Source organism: Anguilla rostrata, chromosome 1 (assembly GCF_018555375.3).
Source record: "Anguilla rostrata isolate EN2019 chromosome 1, ASM1855537v3, whole genome shotgun sequence".
Lineage (NCBI taxonomy): Eukaryota > Metazoa > Chordata > Actinopteri > Anguilliformes > Anguillidae > Anguilla > Anguilla rostrata.
The window spans coordinates 44379485-44396455 of NC_057933.1; the positions used below are offsets into that span (position 1 = coordinate 44379485).

The 16971-nt window shown below is 54.5% G+C and overlaps 1 protein-coding gene across 1 annotated transcript in view; it reads right to left on the reverse strand.

The window, feature by feature from the left end:
* rnf19a (ring finger protein 19A, RBR E3 ubiquitin protein ligase) overlaps positions 1-16971 on the reverse strand; it is a 52421-nt gene that overhangs the window by 10435 nt on the left and 25015 nt on the right. The window contains exons 2-4 of the mRNA XM_064308617.1: positions 8920-9868; positions 990-1198; positions 505-649 (exon numbers count right to left, since the gene is read on the reverse strand). Coding sequence (XP_064164687.1) covers positions 505-649; positions 990-1198; positions 8920-9581 — 1016 coding nt within the window. The 5' untranslated portion in view covers positions 9582-9868. The remainder of the gene's footprint in view (positions 1-504; positions 650-989; positions 1199-8919; positions 9869-16971) is intronic.

Here is a 16971-nt window from a genome sequence, read left to right on the forward strand (position 1 = left end):
GACCCCTCCCTCACACTGAGTAACCCCTCCCTCACACTGAGTAACCCCTCCCTCATACTGAGTAACCCCTCCCTCACACTGAGTAACCCCTCCCACGCACTGAGTAACCCCTCCCTCACACTGAGTAACCCCTCCCTCATACTGAGTAACCCCTCCCACACACTGAGTAACCCCTCCCTCATACTGAGTAACCCCTCCCACACACTGAGTAACCCCTCCCACACACTGAGTAACCCCTCCCACGCACTGAGTAACCCCTCCCTCACACTGAGTAACCCCTCCCTCATACTGAGTAACCCCTCCCTCACACTGAGTAACCCCTCCCACGCACTGAGTAACCCCTCCCTCACACTGAGTAACCCCTCCCTCATACTGAGTAACCCCTCCCACACACTGAGTAACCCCTCCCACACACTGAGTAACCCCTCCCACACACTGAGCAACCCCTCCCACACACTGAGTAACCCCTCCCTCACACCGCGCGTGTCACACGCGCGTCCTCACCTCAGGTAGTGCAGGTCGGAGATCTCCTTCATGCACAGCCAGCAGAACTCGCAGCCGCACACGGCGCAGGTCATGTGATTGCAGCTCCCGTCGTTCATCTTGATTATGTACGCGGCGCAGCGCGGGCAGGGCTTGATGTCATCGGCTGGGATTTAAGGGGGAGGGTCATTTGAGCTTCCAGATGAGTGGGTGCCTCGTGAAGCATGAGTATGTGTGTGTGTGTGTGTGTGTGAATGCATGAGTATATTCGTGTGTATGTGCCTATATGTGCATGCATGCGTGTGTGAGTATGTGCCTGTGTGTGTGTGTGTGTGCAAGTATGTGTGTATATATGTTTATGTACGTGCGCCTGAGTATGCGCATGTGAGTGTGAGAGCGTGTGTCAGTGAGAGCGTGTTAGCGTGCGTGTGAGTATACGTGTGTTAGCGTGCGCGTGTCAGTGTGAGTGTGTGTCAGTGAGAGTGTGTTAGCATGCGTGTGTGTACCTGTAGCCCCGCTCTCCTGGCTGTAGCTGAGCGAGGAGGAGCGGATGGTGCGGAGCCTCAGGCTCTGGGCTCTCTGTTGCCGGGCAGCGTCGCAGGTCTGGTTGGGGTGCCACAGCTGCTTGCAGTGGTAGCAGAACTCGGTGCCGCACCCGTCCCGCCCGCAGGTGATCTTGGGGCAGCTGGCGCAGCCAAAGGCAATGACTGCATACCTGCACAAGGTCAGACGGAAACAGGACATCACACACTGTTACACGGAACTGAACACAGACCACACTAACCCAGCTTAACTTCTCATCAGCGTCACAACATAGCGGAGCTGCCATTTAAATGGCACAACCATGCGCTCACGCACACGCTCACACACACACACACATACGCTCACGCTCACGCACGCTCACACTCTCACACACACACACGCTCACACACACACACGCTCACACGCTCACACGCTCACACGCTCACACGCTCACACGCTCACACACACAAACGCTCACACACACACACGCTCATACACAGGGCCCAGTTTCATGAAGCAGGATTACTCAGTTAGCTGAATAACTGCACTCAGTAAAACCCGGAACCCTCCCAAATCTGGAACGTGGACTGAAGCAAAAAGAGCCGTTTCGGTGCAGTTACCCAAGCTAACTCGGTAACCCCGCTTGGTGAAACACCCCCCTGTCCCTAAGTCGCCCGCGTGCGTTCTCTACGCTCAAGGCCCAAGGCGAGCGGGTGGCTACGCAACAGCTCTTTACCGAAGGACAGGGCAGGGCTCTGACCGTCTCCCACACAACAGACAGAGTCACAGCCCCCCCCTCACTTACACAGCAGCTCTTTACTGAAGGACAGGGCACGGCTCTGACCGTCTCCCACACAACAGACAGAGTCACAGCCCCCCCTCAGTTACACATCGTCTGACACGCGGAGGGACGACAGGGACGGTCGTCACGACACCGCAGACAAACGGATCCGGAGCGGCTGGAGACGGATTCAATCCGGCACTCGGGAGTCATTCGGGCCCCTGGTTCGCCAGCGGAAGGTTGATTGGAATGGAAAATGAAGTCCGCCCAGCGAGCCTGGCCGTACGCCCGAATGCAAACGAATCGACTCCAGCTCGTGTGGCTAGCGGCACGCAGCTGAACCAGCGCTGCGCATGGATGCATTAAAAGGCCATCGCGCCTGGCAAATAATAAAGCCAATACATATCCGTTTCAATTTTTCTTTTGACAATCATCACGCCTTCAACGCAAAAAGAAGGGACTGAATAGAATGATAGATTTCTTTACTGTCATTGCACAACGAAAGTGAGTAGCAATCCTGATAGTGCATTCACACATAACAAACGGCAATTAAAAACAGAAAAGAGTTCAAGCGAAACTAATTTAAGGTGCTAAAATATATAAATAAAATATAAAATGTATATATTTGCTGTAACCTATAAAACAGTAAGATATAAAACAATACGATACGATAACATTAGCAGCTGAGATATTGCACATTTGCTGAATTGCAGTGGCCCTATGTACAAGTAGTCCAGTTAGGAATATATACATACAAAGGTGCAGTTGACATGTAAACATCCGTGCCGTGTTTTATAAATGTAACTGCAAGTATTGCAGTGCTGAACTGCGGCGGCAAGGAAACGAAAACGAGACAAGAGGCGAAATTCAAGACAAGGGTGACAGACTTCTGAAGACCGTCTGCTTTTGTCAGCGATTGCCAAATCAAAGAGCTATTCACCAGTGAATGCGCTTTGGCAGTCTGGTTTCTCTCTGTCTCTCTCAAATTCAAAATGCTTTATTGGCACGACAAGGTATTTCTTATATTGCCAAAGCACGGAGAAGAACATACAATGGAACACACAAACATAAATCTAGACGAACGGTGTACAGACAAATATGGGCCTATCCTGATATGCTCACTGGTTGTCCCTGTGTTTAAGGCAAGATGTCCCATAATTTTCAGCTAGTCCAGTACAGTTCCTATATTCCCCTAATAAACTGGGGAGGTTTTGGTGGTCATTTAAAGTTTTAAATTCTGGGCATATTTTTTATTCATTTTGGGTAGAAATTCTCCCTTAAGTTGTGGTCATTTGACGTTGTGAGGAAGTGCAGCTCTGTCTCTCTGGGCAGCCAGGTCTGCCTGTGCGTGCCTTTCTCGATGGCCAGGTTGTGCTCACTTGCATGTGTACGCTGTCACGGTTTTTCTCTGCTTGCAATCTGGTGACCATGGTCAGGTAATCACAGCCATGGTGTAATATAGCCTGTTTAGGGCCAAACAGCAAATCAAGTTAGTGTTGGGCTTATGTCATTTCTTTCCAACAGGTGCAATATTCTTCTTCTCGTTTCATTATAATTGAATTCTCTCTCCTCTCTCTCGCGGAAAGGGGCTGCCTGAGGGGACGGCTCTGCTGGTCACTCTGTCCTCGGGAGCCACGGAAACGCCCGGGCTCCACCTGGGATCTCGTTACACGGCAGCAGCTGCTGTACAAGACGAAAACAAAACCTCGACACAACCAGCGCAGTGAGCCGCCAACCCAGAGCTGAACGGACACGCACTCCTCCTCCGGTCCCCCCGCGCTCCTCCGCCCCCCCCCCACCCCAAACCGGGGCGGGTCACAGCGCGGGTGATCTACGGGGCTGTCCCACAGAATGAGCACGAGACCCTCCAGCAGCCCCTCTTTTCCAGCACCGCAGTAAACCCCAGGCTTTCCGGTCCAAGCGCAGTAATCCAGAGCAGCAGGCCGACCCCTGGCTCTCTCTCTCCCACTGCATCCCAAGCACTCCATCCAGAATTGGCCCAATCTTTTTTCTGTTTTTTTTTGGGGGGGGAGGGGGGAGGGGGGTGTTACTTTAGAAGGCCCGCAGACACAAGGGAGCGGGGTCCAGCTGCTGAACCGGGCCGGGACGTTTCCAGGGAGTAATTCGCGGCAGATGTGAGTTCTCCTCCCACGCGCTTTCGCAAAGCCGCCGTTTCCACTGACAGGTACGGCGCTGGACCAGGGAGAGGGGGAGAGGGGAGAGGGAAGGGGACGGGACGGGGCGCCAATACAGGAAACCGGGGGTTGGGATAACAATGGGGGTGAAGCGCTCTCGTTTCCGCTGGGGCCAAGAAGAGCAGCGGTCACAGCGCCTGGGAGGAGAGAGAGCGTGTTTACATGGGGGGGGCTCCTCCAGCCCCCTTTATAGCCCCGCCCCCTCTACAGCACGTCCACCAGATAGCCTGCAGCTGCCGAAAGCGTGTCTTTCAAAGAGACAAATCTACTTTCCTCCTCTCCGGAGAGGGAGGGCGGGGCCTGTGTGTGGCGGCGGGACAGGGAGGGTCTCGGGCAGCGCCGGGGACGGCCGCCTGAGGGCGAACGGCGTCGGTGCGGACCCGGGGCGGCGGCGCGAGGGAGACCGCTAACGAACATCTGCGCGCGGAACAGGCCGGGCCGCCGGGCCTCTGGGACCCGGGCCCGATGGTTTCCCAGAAGCCCGGAGCGCGTCAGCGGTTCTTGGCGACGTGACGCCGGCGCGCTGCCAGGGTTTCCGCGGAACCGCTGGAGTCGGGGGCCGGTTCGCCAGATACGAGCCGCGTCTGGGAAATGACCTCACGGCACCGGCCGTTTGCGTCAGCAGCACGGCGTACGGAACGCTCATTTTGGCGCTAGCTTCAGGCGTGTCGTTGCCGTGGCGCTCGCTGCCCGGCGCGGGTCATTGCCGTGGCGCTCCTGTCCAGCGTGCGCGCCGTTGCCGTGGTGATCTCACCCGATCGCCGCGGCGCCTTCCTTTCGCGGCTCTCCTGCCGATTCTGCACTGCGACGCCGGGGCCAGCGGCTGCTGCCGCCGCATCATATCATTTAACGGCCACGTCTGGCAGCGCTCCTGGGGATCATGAATCCTGACGCTCGGCGGGAAAGAGTCTAACTTCCCGGCTAATGAACTGCAGCCCCCGCACGCTCACAGTAAAAGCCACCAGAGCTCCTCCACACACCTTAAGGCCTATGAAACCTGGAGCCGTACACGGTTTCAGCAGGCGAGCCATTGGTCAACAATAAGCTTAGCAGTCTAGTTATTATCAGGGGTTAAAATCACACTGTTCATAAACCCTATAGCAGCGGAGTGGCCATAAAAGCATGGGTGGTTGAGACTTGCATCCCCTTCAGGATGCTAGTCTTCTGCAAGAGAGTTCACAGTGGACACCTTTCCAAACTCTTAACGTGCTTCCTGGTGTTCCAACTACCAATCCGGAGTCTCTCCCTGCCTCTCAGGAAGCCACAGATTAAGGTCAGACCAGGAACGCCATTTTTTTTTCTGTTATTATAAATATTATCGACTATACGCCGGGCAGACTGTACCTGGCAATGCCGGTAGCACAGTGCAGGGATGACAGGTATAATAGCGTCACCCTCCCAGACCAGAAAGACCGCAGAGCAGGCAGCAGCGGCACTGCCCGCCACCCTGACCCCTGTCACTGACCCCGGCTTCACACACGGCGGCCTAGCGACGGCAGTCAGGAGGAGACCCGGAGGTCTGGAACCAGGACGGCGCTAGCTCGATTAGCGTGTCGTAAAGGCCTAAAGGGATCAGGGCCAGCCTGAGGAGGGTCTGAGGGGAAAAACGGCACAGACCTGCTCCTCCTCCATCCTCACAGCTGCCTCAGACGGGCTGGGGGGCCGGTACTTAAAGAAACATCACCAGACAGACAGGGGCCGAGTATAAGCCACTTAGGGACCGACGATATTTTACCAAACCGTTTCCATGAGTGCAATCAGGAAAAGAACAGACATTTGGAGTAAAGACGTGCGCGCCACATGCCTTTGAACTCTGAAGAAGTGCACCGAGCCCTACCAACCAGTTTCGTTCTTTGAGCGGTGAGCAGAACTGTGCTGCCTGCCACTTCCTGACTTGACTAATGTGATTTTCAGTGACAGCGCACAGCCACCCTTATGTTCCTGTCACGGGTGGAAAGGTCGTCAGGCTCGGGGCAAACCACAGCCCGCGAGTGCCACTCTCAGTCAGGTAACCAGTCAGACACATTACCACACACACCCAGGCAGTTTCACATACGGCCGGCGCGTAACTTTTTTAAAGTTTATTTTCCCGGACGAGGCGGCGGCTGTTTGGAGGTGTTCCGTGCCGGTCCAGGGGGACGCACGCGAGCGGGGGAGGGGGGGGGGGGTGATTTCGGAGTACAGCGGCGGTTTTGGCAACATGGCAAACAAACTCACGAACGCTTATTTGAACAGCCGGGTCCAGAGAGCCGCCGTTAGCCCGCCTCCCGCCCCTCTAGAGGAGAGGTCACGCAAACGGCACGAGGGCGGGCTTTCCGGAAACATCCGCCGAAACCGTCTCGCGTTTCACCGGGCCGCCTCTCCGGAACGCCGGGGTCCTGGGAAGGCAGGCCCCCCCCGAAACGGCAGCCAAACCGCAGACGTGCCCGGCGGACGGCGGACGGACGGGAAGCAGGCCCGGGACGAGCATTCCCATCAAACCGCAGCCTTCCCAGCCAAAGGGGAAACCGGAGCGGGGCGGCCTCTCTCCCCGCGGCCGCTCCTAATAAAGACATCGCGCGACGTGACGAGGACTCCGCCCAGGACCCGGCCTCGCTCCAGACGCCACGAGATCCCGCCCCAAATTAAAGCCTTCCGCCGCTTTCGCGGCTGGCCAAGGCGTCCCGCGGGCCAGCGGGGTCTCCGGCACACAGGCCAGGAGGCGGGCGAGAGGGAGCGTAGAGCGAGCCGGAACGAGACTGAAACGGAGCGGGAATATTATGGGATGGCGCTGAAAAGCGCGTGGGTGGGTGGGTGGTGCGGTTTGGGATGTGTGAGGCAGCCCCAGGTCAGGACAGCGGTCCACACGCCGCTACACCGCACACCCCCTGAGACGACAGAACACCCGGCACAGCCCCACGTGACTTCACTAAAGTAACCGCTTTATTTTTATTATTTAATAAACATTTTAAAAAATATAAAAATGAATTTCTTCTTTAATAAATATCTGCGCCCGAGGCGGGGCTGAACGCGTCCAAATCCCAGCCCAGTTTCGGAACGTCTGACGAGCCGGACACGAACGCAGCCGTGCTCACGCGGCGCCCCCCGCTGGCGATGCAGGGGAGCGGGCATCTGCGCTTCTCCTCCGGAGCGCACGGCGCTGCCAGCGCCCGTTTAGAGGGCTTTAATTAGCCACTGCGAGCGGCGCTCGCTGGGAGAGGGGGGGGGGGGGGGGGGGAACATAATGAACGCTGCTTATTAACAGAGGCGTTCAGCGACAGGTCTACCCTGAGCATGGGGGTAAGCGCAGAGAGAGAGAGAGAGAGGTTAAACAGCGTCTCGCGGCGTCGGCCACGCCTGCCAGACCCCGGCGCGCCCGTCTCTGCTTCGGGCCGACAGTACAGAGAGACCCAGGCCTGCTTTTAACCGCACGGCGGGACCAAACCGTGGAGCTGGCACGCTGCTGCAGGCTCCAGCCAACAAAGGCACCGTGCCCCACAGAGAGATGGGGATGCCCCGCGGGCACACAGCGCGGGGGGCACCCCATAGGGGCACAGCATGGGGGGGGCCCGTAGGTGCACAGCGTTGGCAGGGCGCAGGAAGTAAAACTGCGTTACGGACGCTCACGCAGGGCATGATGTCATTGTCGATGCCCGCGTTCCCCATGGAGCAGACCCAGGCCCGATCCTGAGGTTGACAGACGACAGCCGTCGAGCGAAGCGCCCGGTTCGAATTATTTCACGCAATTTTCTCTCCCCGCTGCGGAAGAGTTCATTGCATCATCCTCGACCTACACAAAGAGAACTGGACCCAAAATCCGATTCGCTTGCCTTGGTGCCAGTGTTCACACAACAGGCCACACAGGACTACGACACGCCTTTGGAGGAGGCACCCATGGCTCTTACTGATGATGTCTGTGGGTCTCCAGTAAGGCTGCGTGTTCAGGAAGACAGCCAATCAGCAGCAAGGCCTTGCAGCTTCCACGCGATGCACAAAAAGACATCACGCGATCGCACAAAGCTGTACAACCTCGCTGCTGATTGGCCGCCTGATCAACACCCAACAGACATCAGCGGTGCGATTTTTTTCCCCGGAAACATTTCACGCTGCCTCTGAAGTTAGAATGCTTACTTCCACATCAGGCATAATTAAAGAAAGAAGTCATGAAAGAAAAGCAATACAGCACATGACTGCAGTGACCGCTAATGCGTTCGATAATTACTGTTGCGGGACAGGGCCCAGCCCTCATCCCTGCTTCATTATTAGGAGAAACAAATGCAGTCAGAGCCCGAGAAACACTGGTCAGCTGGGCTAAGTTTGACAGCTGTCACTCAGTCACACAGAAATACAGCCTTGAGAAATAAGCGGGGCAGCTGTAAGAAAAAGGAGTTCAAAAAGGCCAGAGTTTAACCTCTGTTCATTCATGCTTGAGCACACGTCGAGGGAAACCGATTCCTCCTTCAGTCGCTGAAGATTAAAAAGCGATGAGAGGGGTAACTGAATGACAGCTCTGCAGAGTGTTTTTCAGAACTGGATCAGCCTGTCAAAAGGCTTCAAAAAAACACCAATTCCCAACACGAGGAACGGAAGTGAACTGATGAGGAAGAGAGAAATGAGGTCTCAAAGCTTTTTTTGATGTGCTAATCAAATCTGAAAAGATGTGTTGTGAAGAGGTATCTGTGGGCTGAAAGAGAGTGAATAGCATTAATTTTTAACTTCCCCTTCACTGAGGCCAGTCTCATTACCCACTAAAGACTGAGCAGACACTGCGGACGTATTTCTCTTATCTACCGCGGCAACGAGCAGCAGATAAGAAAACGACTCTGTGCACATACACGAGAGCTCACGTTCAAACTGTGAGCTACGCGGAGCAGCGACGGGGCCCTCAGATAAACGCGCGCGAGGCCGGGGCGACGCTAGCGGGCGCGGCGGCGGCGGCGGGCGGCAGGCCCTCCTTACCCGCAGTCCGGGGCGGGGCACCAGCGGCAGTCGGGGTCGGCCACCAGCCAGCGGCGGAGCATGAACTCCTCGTACTTCTCCATGAGGGCGCGGTCGGCCAGGATCATGCGGATGTCGTGCGGGTTGAAGCGCTCGGCGCACTCGGGGCAGCTGATGTTGACGCGGCTCTCCGAGATCTCGATGCGCAGGTACTGCCGCAGGCAGTCGGCGCACGAGCGGTGGTGGCAGGTCATGATGTCGGGGAAGCGCTCCCGCGCGTGCCGCAGCAGGCACAGGGGGCACTCCAGGAGCTCGGCCCCGCCCTTGGAGGAGGAGGAGGCGGCGGCGGCCGAGTGCGAGGAGGACGCCGAGGAGCCCGGGCCCGAGGCCGAGGAGGCGCCCGAGGAGGCGCCCGAGCAGGTGGAGGCGGCGCCCGGCGCGGAGAAGGCCGAGCTCTTGTCGTTGCACATCTCCGAGTGGATGCTCTCGATGCTGGCGATGCCGTCCACGCCGCCGGGCGGCTCGCGGGACCTGCGCTTGGGCTCCCGCCGCCGGCGGAAGAGCGAGGCCAGCGAGATGCGCCGCTTCCTGGGGCCCTTCTTGACCGACGGCAGGCTGACCGAGGAGGTGGCCGACTGCAGGTCCCGGTCCGAGCCCATGGGCTGGTGCTTCTGCAGGCTCATGGCTGGAGGGGAGGCGCTGGCGGGGGTCACATGGATGGGGAGGGCAGGAGGAAGAAGAGGAGGAGGAGAAGGAGGGGGTGTGGGCGGGGGTGAGGGAGGAGGGCTGGGGGCGGGGGGGGCAGGGTTTCTGGACGGGGTGCACAGGGTTTAAGACATGGCGCCTCCTCGCCTGCACGGGCCGATCTCTTCAAACAGCCGGTCGGGTCGGGCCGGGCCGGGCCGGGCCGGGCCTCGGAGGCAAACTCTGCGACACGGGGACGAATCGGGTACACGGGAGACCTCGGGACCTGCAAAACAGAACAAGGGATCATCAAAACAGAGAAAAAAAAGACCGGAAAAGAGACCCAGAGGCTATGGAGAAATCGACAACAGAACATCTCCTAGAAGCCCCCATCAAGACATCAACACGGCCAAAGCATCATTAAACCACAATGATTCCCAGAACTCACAGCTGAGAGATGAGTGATAAGTCTGAGGGCATCAGTTAAGAGATCCATCAGACCAAGGCAGTGGGGAGCAAATAGTTCCTGCCAAAGCCACAGGCTTCATTTCATCAAGTTTCTTGTGGTAAAAGCTCCGCCCAAATTCTGCAACTAATCACCAAACAATTTGTCGTCGTTTTCAAACGCGAGTCCACAGGCCTCCAGCAGAACCTGAAATAACTGCCCCGGATCCTGATATTGCTAGCGACTTTGCATGTTCCTTTTCAGCCTGGTGAACAGGTCCAGATGTTAGCTGACCAACATCTTCCCGCAGGCTTTTCCCCGAGGGAGGACTAACCAGTTGGCCAATCTTTCTTTTTTTCGAAAGCAGGTTATACGCCGCGCAATCAAATCCCTCGATCCAGATGCACGTTTTTTTTTTCCTTCTGGGGGCCCCCCACCAGAACCACGGAGATGAGAGATTAGGGTCGGGTCTGCACGCTCTCAGAAAAGGGCTTCAGCTCGACTAGGCGGCGTGGGTGAAATGTGCGAGCAACAGGAAATGACAACAGAAAGAAAGAGAGCAGAGGCTGGCGCTGCACGCGGAACGAACGCGGCGTCGGAATCCAGCGCTGTGAAAACGGCTGCACACATCCGCACTAACACGCCAGCCTGCGACAGCCCAAACTGAAACCTACTGCTACAGCCCCGTACAGTCGCTGGCCCGATGACAGAAACCTGATTTACAGTCTAAGGAGTGCCTCCCCAGGGGATCGCACTGTAATCTGGACTGCATCGATACGCCCAGCTAACCCATGTCACATTAAACATCAGTCCCACCCCTGGAATTTGACCCTGGAATTTTATGGGAATTTGTGTGAGCCTGGAATTTGGCCAAAGCTGGAAATGAAGTAACATCCTGCCAGCCCTTGTGTATACTTTGTGTGCAATGCATACTGTAGGTGACTGCAGTCCAAGGTTATGGCTGGAGTACAAAGTATCACATAGAAGGGGCACTCCCAGCCATATACTCCCAGTCGCAATCCAGATCGTTTACCACCGACAATCCCAGCCCCATTCCACAGCATTCACCACTGACAATCCTAGCCACGTTCCACAGCATTCACCACTGACAATCCCAGCCACATTCCACAGTGTTCACCACTGACAATCCTAGCCACGTTCCACAGCATTCACCACTGACAATCCCAGCCACATTGAGGAATTCACCACTGACAATCCTAGCCACGTTCCACAGCATTCACCACTGACAATCCAAGCCACGTTCCACAGCATTCACCACTGACAATCCTAGCCACGTTCCACAGCATTCACCACTGACAATCCCAGCTGCATTATGAGGAATTTACCACTGACAATCTCAGCCACATTGAGGAATTTACCACTGACAATCCTAGTCACGTTCATCCCAGCCACATTCCACAGCAATCACCACTACTCCACACTTGTCAGAACCTGAAACCAACACTTGCAATGTCAGAAAAGAGCTCTCATCACTGACGCCCCCAGCCTTGCATGACAGAACTGACCGATGATTACTGCACTTATTTTTAGTACTAGAAGACATAACCACGAAGGGAGAATGTGATGACTCAAGGTATTAAATCAGGAATGCGAGAGCAGACTTACATCCAGCATAAAATGGAATGGAATGCTGTCTCTTTGGAGAGCAGGGTATTAGAATAACTGTTGGCATAATATGCCAACTGAATAATAACAATAATGAATGTCATTCATACTTTTCTTATGATACTTGCAACAGAAGCGAGTCTGAAAGAGCAGGATGAAATAAGCTACAAATAATCTTTTATAAAAAGATGTTTAAAAAATAAAAAAAAACCCCTAGGAGCAATTTCCTTTTCAAATTTTCATTCAAATGAAGTGCTTTCTCTTTGATTCTCGCAAGACTACCAGTGGCTGTGCAAATATTACGATCGATAAACACAAATGTCAGACATGGAAAGACGATTTGGCTTTTTTTTTTTGCATAAAAAGCATGGAGTCCTGCGTTAACACAACCACCGATATCTACGAGACATTTCTAGAGAGCAGAACATCCTGTGCTGGAAAACGAAAAATCACACGTTTGCACAGCTTATCTTGAGGCGAGGAACAGCACACAAGGCTGACAACCTGCCCTTGCAGAGAAGCCATGCAGTGTGCTGTATCAACACAGCGGGCCTTCTGTGGAACAGGGAACAGGGAACAGGGGTGCACTGTGGGGCTAGTCTGCCTGCCAAGGGTCACTCCACACACATGGCGTAAAAACAGGCCATCAGGAAAAGGGCTGCGTGTGTGTGTGAGCACGTGTGAGTCTGAGAGCGCGGTAACCCCCGGGATTTCAGTTGGGGGAGGAGGGGGGGTGTTCCCCCATGAGTGTCTCCCCTCCAGCCTGGGGGGGGGGGGGGGTGTTCGGGGACATACAATCCACCTGCCGCAGCTGCACTGTCCACAGCAGAGTGCAGAGAATCAGCTGCTGACTGGAATTTCACTGGATTTACACCTTCGCAAGCGCTCTGCCAAATTTATGACTGACGTCGCAGCAAGGAGATGGGCCGGTAATTACTACTGGGATTCAAATTGAGGTTTAACAAGGAGAAAAGGGGGAGAGAAAATGGAGGAAAAGCCTTGAACACAGATGCATGCAGACCCCGACATTTATGCTTTCCTGTTTGCCTGGGGCAGAGTACAGTCTGTGATTAAGCAGCTGAATTATTCAACTGACTTGACTGACCACATAGGCTAAAAAATAAGGAAGTAGGGTTAAAATAAAACACAGGACTGTTTTACAGTCATCAAATCTGATCCAAACATTCTCTGTCTAGTTGTACATGTTGCAATGCAATAATTGACACTGCACTCCACCCACCAATGTGTGTTTATTCCTTCCCTGGAGACAATCACCATAAAAGCGCTGCTGCCGGGTAAAACTGTTTGCGTTAGCTGACGCCGTTGCTACGAGCTCATTACTAAAGCCTTCTACACAGAGACAATGCTGAGGAAACCTTCAAAATGTCCCAGAAAAAAAAAAAGAAATCATGGTAACAATGGAAAATCTTCTGAATGTTGAGGACCGACACAGAGAGCCCTTGGGTCAACTGTAAGTAACAAGGTGGTTTAAAATTCCCACTATGCTAAACGCAGCTCAAAATGAAAACAGAAACCAGACCAGGACCCTTTAAATCTACTCCAGACATCACCTCCTTTTATGGTATGCAGAACATGCGACCTGCTGGCCCCCTGGGGCAGGATATGGAAATCGGAACCGAACGGCCGTCAGTTAGGCCTTCATGACCACTAACATTCACGCAGGCTACCTCTGTGCCTTTGTGACATTAAACTGCGTCCACTTGGGCAAATCAAAATCGCACTGCACTGAAGCAACAGGAAATAACACGCAAGCAAACGCGCAAGTGTGCGCACAAACAGACCCACCCCTTCCCCCCGCCCCAATTAGAATCCAACACTGGTTCAAAAGCTTGCAGCTGGGGGAAATGTAAAAAAAAAAAAAATGCAATCCGCATTTTTCAAGCCCATTCCATTCCTTCCAGGGAACAACCCGAGGAAATTCCACAGGCAGTCGCCGCAGCCAGAAGAGGAGGGTAATGGAGGGGCGGCTTCGCGGATCCCTGACCGTATCAAACCGCCCGCGGCCCCGAACCTCGGCGGGAGCTCAGCGGGACGTGCCGCGGCGGGCGCCCCAGCGGTTTGACAAATGGCCGCGCCGACTATTAGAGGGGGGGGGGGGGGGTAAGCGCAGACCGTATGGACCCCCTGTGCAAAAACACAGCGGCGAATACCATAAACATGCGTTAACATGTGGAAACGAGCATCGCCGGAGGGAGGGGGCAAGAGGCCACTGGATACGGCAACGCGCCATTCCGCACAGGACGACCGCGATCCCCATGGAGACGGCTCGTGGAGTGTCCTTGGTTACCTTGGCGCTGACCCACATTGGGGGGGGGGGGGAAATACCGAAACGCGGCAGCAGTCGCAGAGGGACAACGTTACGCACGGTGAGATGGAGCGACTGACGACCGACAGCACTCAGCTGGCGCTCTCAAGCCCAAAACAGGAAGCCAGGACACGGGCCGAAGAGCACGGTGTGCAGGGAGAGGGTCTGCAGATCAGGGCTCTGCTGGGGCTCCAGTGAAAGGGCTTGTGGGGGGGACAGAGTGGGGATGGGTTCACACTCTGCAAGGCCCCACTGCAATCTGGGAGTGATCAAGATGCCAGAAATGCATAAATGGCACCCTGGGGCTCAAAAATGACATCCCATTGGCCAGAAACAGGAGGGATCCAGATATCCAGAACTGAGAAAATGAATCCCCTGAGAAAGAGTAAAGAGTAAAAAAAAGGCAAAGACTAAAGACCCACCCCCTTATCTCTGTTACTCAGACCCCATCTTACTGCTCCATTACACAGTCTCTGTTACTCAGACCCCATCTTACTGCTCCATTACACAGTCTCTGTTACTCAGACCCCATCTTACTGCTCCATTACACAGTCTCTGTTACTCAGACCCCATCTTACTTGTCTCTGTTAGGGCTGTTTAATACTTGTGCGGAATGTGCCGCGTGTGTAAAAGTTGCGGATCACGTCTGCGTAGACGCTGCGCACCTCCCCAAGAAATTAAAAGTGCGTAGTTAGCAACCAGTGCCCGCATACGCCACACAGATGAGGACCGGTTGGTTTCTGACAAACGTCACTGTACAGGGTCATGTGTAACACGCTTAAGGAATTTTAAACAACCTGTACTTGTAGAACAAGTATACATGCTCTGTCAATCCATCGTGAATGTCGCACACAACACAAATCACAAACTACGCCAACTATGCAGAAGTATAAAATGGCCTTTGCTCAGAGCCCATGCTCCTGCTGTACTACACACTGAAGTGCAGGGGAGAACACCGCACGCGCAAGTGACGCGGCAGTTCCCCGAGGTCAAAGTTCACCTGAAACTCACTACCTCTGTTCTACCAAGATAGAAGAGCGAGAACGAGGGAGAACATCGAGTGAGAACAAGAACAAATTTTGCAAAGCAAAGGAAAGACGGACAGACAGAGAGGGAAGAAGGGAGCTAGCATGGCAGCTAAGCAGCAGGGCTGTGCTGGAGGCGATGCTCACATTTCAGACCCATCTGGTCCTTTCCCGGATCAGCCATCTGAACGAAGGGCATTCAAATTCATAAGGCTCTGGGCACTGAGGGGGGGGGAGGATGAGCGGGAAAATGTCCATAATCATATAAACTCAGTTCCCATCTACAGCACCAGAGTACAGGCTGGGGGGAGGACAGGCTCCTACAGGAGGCCCGCACTGGGGCCGGATCGACTCCACACGGCACCAGCGTCCCTCCTCCTCCTCCTCCTCGATGAAACGGCTACACAAACAGAGGAGTAAACGGGCGCGCGGAGGAGGAGCGCGTCGCTCCTGCTGAACGAGCGCGTACTCCGCAGCGCTCCCATCGAAGCGGAGGAATGACTCGGTGTCAGCTCACAGGGAGCGCAGGCGGCGCCGCGCGCTAATGAAAATCGATGGCGGGCGAGCTGGCGGAAACCGGAGGCCCGTTCCCTCCCTTTAAGCGAAGGGACTGCGTGTGAGGCCCGGTGTGAACAGAGAAACGGGGGTCGGGCTCATCGCCCGCAGCCACGTTCAAAAATGGAGGGAGAAAACACGCCCAGAAGACAGATGGGTAATGACAGACACAATAAACGCACACAAAATGTAATGAGTACCAATACACAAACAAACACAAATAATCCTGCAGGCATCCAGACACACACATTACATTAACATTACATTCATTTGGCAGACGCTTTTATCCAAAGCGACGTACAAGAAGTGCATTTTCATGATCGTAGACAACTGCTGAACACGGGTTCAGTAAGGTACAGTTACTTATTTTGTACAGCTATTTCTAGCTGAGAACAATGAACACTATCCTGGTCTAACATCTGCAAAGCCAAACTAGGCAGAAGATTAAGCTAGAGTATTAGGACAAATACAATTTACCAAGAAGTGCAGGGATGGGGCAAAATGTAACAAGGAAAAAAGGGTATTTTTTTTTTTTTTTTTAATATGTATATATATATATACACAGCATGGTGGTGGTTATTCTAGGTATAGTCTGAAGAGATGAGTCTTCAGGCCACGGCGGAAGATGGATAGTGAGGGGGAGGTTCGGAGAGGGACGGGGAGTTCGTTCCACCACTGGGGAGCTAGGGTGGAGAAGCTCTGTGATCCCTTTGGGCGGGTGGGAGGGGTTACAAGACGCCCTGCTGCTGCAGAGCGGAGTGGTCGAGCAGGCACATAGAATTGAGTCATGTCCTGCAAGTAGATGGGGGCTGTCCTGTTGGCGGCAGTGTAGGCAAGGGTCAGGGCTTTGAATCGGATCCTGGCAGCGACCGGTAGCCAGTGAAGCGATCGCAGCAGAGGAGTGACGTGGGAGAATTTGGGGAGGTTGTAGATGAGCCGGGCAGCGGCATTCTGAATCATCTGTAGTGGCTGTATGGCACAAGCTGGCAGGTTTGCAAGGAGAGAGTTGCAGTAATCAAGGCGAGAGGTCACCGTAGCCTGGACGAGCAGCTGGGTGGAGTGCGTCGTCAGGTATGGTCGAATCCTCCTGATGTTGTATAGGAGGAATCTGCAGGACCTTGATGTTGCCTTGATGTGCTCCTTGAGGTCCAGTTGGTCATCCAGGACCACCCCCAAGCTCTTGGCAGAGTGAGAGGCAGTCACTGTGGTGCCATCAACCGTGATTGAGAGTTCACGAAGCACAACACACAACACATGCCCACACATCATAAAAACCCTCAAAGCGCACACACACACACACACAGAGTCAATTCCAACGCACAACTGCACACAGTAAATCAAATGAACGACAGAGACAGAGATTAGGTCACGTCGTCAGACACGACACAAAAATAAATAAAGCGAACGCACCC